We start from the raw sequence: 7,266 nt of genomic DNA, 5'->3' as shown, positions 1-7,266 counted from the left end.
AAATTCCAATGCGTTGCTGAAGAATTTTCGCTAACCTCAGCATAAACTGCTGCACCAGCAATCAACCAAACCAAAGCTGAGCGCTTAAAGCATTAAATAATATAATAATAACAATAAGCAAAATAACATTTAGTATAAAAGCCACATCGTTGGCTATCAAAAATCATCAGTTCACTTCTGCAGCTTCATAGTTCAAGTTATTACAAGAACCAAAAAACCACAACCAAACTCACCATGAAATTCTTCGTAGCTATTGCTTTGTTCGCCACCATCTTCAGCGTTGTCTTGGCCGCACCATCCAGCAGCGGTAGCTCCGCTTCGGCCGACCAAGATGCCAAGGCGGAACAGAATGTACAAGCGGTTAACGTGCAGGCCTTACACGACTTGAGCCGCTACCGTAAATCAGCCTACGGTGCCGCTCCCACCATTCCAGCACCTCCTTGCCCCAAGAACTATCTCTTCAGCTGTCAACCTAACTTGGCTCCAGTCGCTTGCTCCGCTCCAGCTCCAGCCCCAGCATCATACGGTTCAGCCGGTGCTTACACCGCACCCGTCCCAGCTTATGTTTATTGAGAGACTTATTGATTCCAATGGAATCGTTTATGGACCAGGACTACAAGGACTATGCGTGCGGATATGAGTTATAGCTGAGCGCTGTTTGTTATTTATAAATAAAAATAATAATAAAAAAAAAAATTAAAACTTTTGAGCTAAATTTGCGACTTTTAATTGACTTACTGTAGTGAAAAGATTAATAGGAATTTTGTGTTGGGATGCAGAAAAAAATGCTCTTTAGTCTGGTGCAAAGTTCAGTGGTAGAACAGTGTTTTGAATTGTGGCTTCCTTAAAATTGCTCATTCAGCTTGAGAACTCGAAAAAAAATTGAAAAAAAATTAAGTATTTTGCAATTAAAGCAAGTTTTTCATTAACAACTCTAAGGAAAAAATAGTATACCTTAATGTTTTTGTCTTTTAGAGCATATTTTGGGCCCAAAGTTCAAAATACTTCTACTAATTGCATTTAAATTTTTCTAGCTTTTTTCTAGGGTGAGCTGTCAAAAATAAAAGAAAGTTAGAATTTTAATGCTCTCACCGCCTAGGATTGTTCTATACTGAAAACAAATATAGACATATTATTTTATTTTGAAATCAATTAATATTTAAAGGTCGCTCAAAGCGCTAAAAAATTTCCAAATACATACATATATATTTTATATGAGAAAAAACAACTTTTCGTATAAATGGTATAGAATTGTTGAATATCAAAATTTTTCGATCGGAGAACTCTGGTTCTCTTCGGGAGACTTCCAATAATAATACCCAATTGGTTATTTAGCCATTTTTTAATACTAAAGATTTTTTATTGGTGCCCCCATTGCATTTACTAGGGTTTTTGACGTTTTTTGGCGTTCGTTTAAAATAAAGTTAAATAAGGTTTTAGTTTTTCGAAAAAAGTTGCCACCTGTTAAAAAATTTAACTTAAATTATTCCATAATCAGTGCCAACAGATCCGTACCGTCTGTTCGATTTTCAAAAGTGAGGTATCAAATTACAGGGTTTGAGCTTTAGATGTCCAACAATGTTTTACGTTTTCCACAAAAGAGTTGCCACCTTAAAAAAATTGAGTTCCAATTATTTAAAAAGTTAAACCAATTATTACAAAATCGGTATCAATCGCAACGGTTTTGAAATGCATTTTTTCTTCATACTGTATGAGAGGTGCCACCTGTTTAAAATATCATAGCCAATTTAAATTTAAGGAATTAGGTAATCGAAATACGTATCCACATATGGGTGGCTGACGAAAGAGGTTAAAGAAGGTAATAGTTTGAAAATGTTTTGAAGAGGGTTGCCACCTGTTTGAAAAGTCGAACTAAATTTACACGAGTTATATATGAAATATAATAAATATGGGTACCAAACGAAAGAGTGTGAAGTTTCCACATTTGGAATGTTTCAAGAGGGTTGCCACGTGTTTAAATAGTTACATCAAGTTACTAAAGTGGTTGAATTATTATAAAGTGGCTATCAATAAAAATGGGATTGAAAAGGTTTTATTTCGGAAATATATTTAGAAGGGTTGCCACGTGTTTAAAAAAATCAAATTCAATTTGAACTAAGGCAATTAGATAATTGGAATGCATACATATGTATCACAATATAGGTGTCATACGAAAGAGTGTTTAAAAAGGTTTTAGTTTGAAAATGTTTAAAGAGGGTTGCCACATGTTTTAAAAGTCGAAATTAGTTAAATAATATATAGGTTATGCGAAATGTTAAAATATAGATGTCAAACGAAAGAGTGTTAAGAAATCTTTAGTTTAAACATTCAGAATATTTTGAGAGGTTTCAAGAGAGTTGCCACGTGTTTAAGAAGTTAAGTTTTACCTATTTAATAAGTTGAATGAACTATCAAAATATGGGTATCAATCGAAGTGGGGTGGTAAAAGCTTAATTACTGATCTTTGTTTAGCAGGTTTAAAAATTAAATTCAAATTAATTCATCAGGTATTTGAAATATGTAACACAATGCAGACGAAAGAAATGAAAAAAGAGTTTAGTTTGAAAACCCTTTGGAAAATCATTCCACCTGTTTGATTTGAGGTAATTTCTTTTAACCGAAATTTTATTTCTTCCAGGAGCGACCACCACAAAATAGCAGGCGCCCTTTAAATCTAAAACTGGAAAAACTGGGTATACACAATGCGGAACGACTGCAAAAACTACCAACGTAACCAACTAACAACGGTAACGCTTTTTCGGCAATAAAATTCGATAAAATTATCGCTAACGTGCAGTATAGTCCTCTCATTAGTCCTTTGATGGTCGACTAAAAAAATCCAAGCAGCTTAACATCAATTTAACTATCTCCTTAAAAATGGCCTTGATCTGTGCGCTACACTGCACTCAAATACATATATATGTACCTACATTTTTAGATACGAAATAATGCCAAACTAACGAGGAGCGAGGAAAAAAATTTCATTACCTACATTTTTTTTCCAACAAAGCCTGCACTTCTCTTTTTGTTTAATTCAATTTCGTTAATTTATAAACAATTTCATTTGCCAACTTTCGAGTTCTGGCAGCAAATTGCTTGTGACACTAAAGCCCAACAACAAATGGAAAAGTAAAAAGTGCAAGCAACAACAATAAAAGCGACCTCAGTTGGAATAATGTAATAAAAAGTATAAAAAAAAATGTATACACAAAGTAAAAGAAAAAGAAGAAGAAGAAGAAGAATAAAAACCTAAAAGTGAAACACATAAAACCAACAACAGTGATAAAGTGGTAGTAGGCTAACTGAGCAACCAGCAGAAAAAGGAGGAGCAAATGAATGAAGTGTCGAGTAGGTGCAGGGTTGCCACTTTGGTAAAACTTTACCGCAATTGGTAGAAAAAATGCGCAGGTTTATAATTACACACTATGATTGTTGGCAAAAAAATTCAAAAATCAACGCAATTTTTTAACCGACTTCAGAAAAAGGCTCCTCTTCAATTCGTTGGAATATATATATTTTCTTTTGTTTATGTATGTTACCGCATAACTTTGGACCACATCAACCGATTTCGATAATTCTTTTTGCATCGGAAAAGTAGGGTTTCAGAGTTAGTTCTATACTAATCTGGTTTAGATCCGGTACTCTTAAATTTTTATATGAGAATTAAAACTGGTTTTGTTTTCTGCTTAAAAATTACTTGTTATCAATGGAAATTGTTAAACGATACAAAAAAAAAAAACGGTAAAAGACCGACGGCAAAAAAATTTTAAGAAAGTCAACGGGAATTTTTTGCTGCACATTGTTGGTCATACTAAACTTCCATGGGCTATAAGACTACATACCTTAAATTGTTCTAAATATTCAGAGCAAAAAGTTAGAAATTTAGGCGAACATTTTTTTAATTTTTCTAAATGTTGTATATAGCTTAAATCCTCGATTCATTATCGGTTTGGTTAAAGTGCAAACAATTTTCTTATACAAAAAAAAAAAATAAAAAATAAAAAATACTTGAAAAACATATAGAATATTAAAAGAAATCACCAAGCGATTTTTTGAGTCACTGTCTTTGTCTATACTTACTCCAATTGAAGTTTTTCAAATGATGAACTTTAGTTGTTGCCTTTAGTTTCATCACATTCGTTTTGGTTGAAGGAAACCGAGAAGATGCCATTAATATGATCTCAAATACGATATCATAAGCTGTGTTTTTTTTTACACGCATATATGTACATCTACGCTTAACGTGTAAAAAAACAATCATCGAAAATCTCTATTTCAAAACAAGTATTTTGATTTCATCGACAACTATTTATAAGCGCACATGAAGTTTGTCGCTTAGAGCTCCATACAATATTTAAGCGCAGATACGTATGCGTGTAAAAAAACACGCCTATTATTTAAATAAAAAGTTCTTTAAAAATAATTTTAATTTTTATTGCAATAACTAAAAAAAACTTATTGGTAGGAATTTTCTAGATTTGGTAGATTTTTTTTAAGTGGATGGTAAGTATTTTTGTTTTTCGTCAGTGACAACCCTGGATAAGTGCACATTTGAAGATACATACTTATGTACAAACAAACAAACCTACATGCATACATATATGCACATAAATATGTATACTACGCGCAGTCAGCAGTCACTGAGGCTTGCGTCGACTTCACTTGCAGAAATGCTGATGCGAAGATTTAATAAATGAAATTGGTGTGTGATTAAAAACACAAAAACCAAACGAAATCCATCTAATCAACTTTGCTCGCCTCCAACCCTCAGCCTTACGGGCACTCAAAGACGACGAGCAGCGCAGCACAGCTGCCAGTTACGAAACGAGAGCACTACAGAAATACAAATGTACATAAAAACTACAGCATCCTCAGATGGACAGTGTGCCACCCACCGAACGGCAACAACAACACAACAGCACATTGGCGAATGTAACGGCAGCAGCAGCAGCCATTTTGCTGCTGCCGCCACTATCTTTGCTAGTCGTCTTGCCTTTGCCTTGCGAAGTGCCGTCGGTAAATATGCAGCACCTTGAACGCCATCTTCGACTCCATTGTTATGCGACGCTGTGTTGTTGTTCGTGCTGTTTGCCGTGGCAAACGTGAATTGAACTGAACGTATTTTAGATGAAGTAGTAGAAACGGAAGAAGTGAAAAAGATGGAAGCAAAAAATGTGCGCGCACTCACACATATGCAAGTAGCGTAGCGGGAAAAATAGGCGGAGTTAAGTGTTGTGCGTGTGTTGGTTGCTGTGTTGTAGAGCGCTCATGCAGTGATGGGGGTTAAATAACGGGATTTTTATATTACTCTTTTAAACTCTAATGTTGAGATGTAGATGGCGCTGCGATCGTTGGGAGCAAATGGTTGGTGTACTGGCTTGTTTATGAATGGGTAATGGCGCTGTGTAGAAGGACACGATTGATAAAGCGAACGGAACATTTAAATTGAGCTCCGTTTCCGGCGCTTATGAAGAAACGCACTTGTCGATTTTGCAACTTACGATTTTGCGAAGCAAATAATTAACAGGTAAGTGGCGATTAATAGATAGAATATTCAGCTGTGTGCTCATTAGGGGGTAATCGAGGGGGTAGACAGTAATTTTTCAGGTCATATTCGGGTTAAAGCGTCCCTAAATTTTCTACATAGAAATACATTTCGCTAGCTTAGAGTGCAAAATTTGCTAAGTGTAAAAGGAAGCAAGAGAATTTAAAAATGAATAGTTCCGAAAAGGGTTAAGTCACTTGTTGAATTTTTTTTTCGTTTATATTCAATTAAAGGCAAATTTTCCAAATCCAAAAGAGGCACCGCAAATCCGATAAGGTCAATCTAAGACGAAGTGTTATAATAAAGATTAAATCCTTCTGATACTTAGGGAGTCTTGGTTCGTTTTAAACACGCAAAATTTTGGAAAATACTTGAAGAAAATGGCTATGAGAAGTTTTTTTCCTCTCTTGTGAAATTTGTAAAAATGGACTTAGCAACTTTTAACTCTAAGCTAGCGATATGCACCTTAGTTTCGTATAAAAAATCAACCCCCTTGTGGGTATAGTGAGAGGGTTCTAGGGAGTGAGTGACGTGTCTAATTCATTTTTTGAAATGAAACTTCTGTAGCGGCGGTCGGGAGTAAATCGGCAAATGCAACGGAAATGGTTGGGATGGAAACGAGTGTTTCTTAATGTATGCGCATTAGGGTGGTCCTTGAATGTAGGAAGCAAATTTTTACATCAGATTTCCTAAGTCTCAACCCGTAAGTCGGTGCTACTATGTATAGTCGAAGTCGTTGTAGGTGTTCTGACCAAACAACTGATTGTCCAGATATACGATTTTTCGTTATAACTCCTCCCTTTATGCAGCTGGGAACATGACATTTCGCAATATTTCCACCCGTTATCAAAAAAATACTTACAGTGAAAATGGCGAAGATCGGGTCGCTATAACCTATAGCCTCCATACAACTGATTGTTCAGATTCGAGATCCTTTGTTATAACTTCTCCATATATGCAGCTCGAAACATGAAATTTCGCAATATTTTCACAAATTACCAACAGAAAGTTTACAGTAAAATTAAAAAAGAGCGGGTCGCTGCAACCTATTTATATCCTCCATACAACTGACTGTTCAGATATGGGGTTTACTGTAAAACTCCTTTATTTGGACTGCTAAAACCGATAAATTTCGTAAGCTATTCTATAAATAATAATACAAAGTCTACTGAGAAAATCGTCAAAATCTATGCTTTATAAGATTTATCTCTGAAACCTCTGATTGTTAAGATACCAGTTATTACGATATATCTCCTTTATGTAGGAGTCTAAACCCATTAAATTGTGTTACCGGTTTACATACCGATCACACAGCAGTGAAAATCACTTAGATTGGTGCTATATAAGGCATATCTTCCATACCTCTGGTTGTTTAAATATGGTTTTTCAAAAATATATGTATCTCCTCTATCTATGTATTCTGTAAATATATAAATTTTTTCAAATACAGTAATCTGTTAAAGTAAAATTTTCAGATGTTCATGAAAGGTATGAAGCCTTCGGCATAGCCGAAGACAGTGCTGCTCTTACTTGTTTTTAACTCAATTTGATAAGTTTTTAATTTTAAATACAGTTTATGAAATTTGCAAAAGACCAGTTGATTTGAATTTTAAGTTCCTTGTATTAAATTTTTTAGTGCAAAGCGCAGAAAAAGTAGTAATTTTGAAAAAAAGAAATCGATTCTCCTGTTCCAGTTAATAAATGTTAAATAATAAAAACTA

At 34.6% G+C, this 7,266-nt stretch overlaps 1 protein-coding gene across 1 annotated transcript; it reads left to right on the top strand.

The window, feature by feature from the left end:
* The first annotated feature begins 234 nt into the window (after positions 1-234).
* LOC118741695 (vitelline membrane protein Vm26Aa-like) lies at positions 235-573 on the top strand. The gene has a single exon (XM_036473668.1). It carries the CDS (start codon positions 235-237, stop codon positions 571-573), a length of 339 nt encoding a protein of 112 aa, XP_036329561.1.
* Positions 574-7,266: the final 6,693 nt, after the last annotated feature.

This window comes from Rhagoletis pomonella, unplaced genomic scaffold (assembly GCF_013731165.1).
Source record: "Rhagoletis pomonella isolate Grant_MI unplaced genomic scaffold, Rhpom_1.0 Rhpom_scaffold_00006, whole genome shotgun sequence".
NCBI lineage: Eukaryota > Metazoa > Arthropoda > Insecta > Diptera > Tephritidae > Rhagoletis > Rhagoletis pomonella.
The sequence above is the reverse complement of the archived record's forward strand: the minus strand, read 5'-3'. Positions and strand labels throughout refer to the sequence as shown.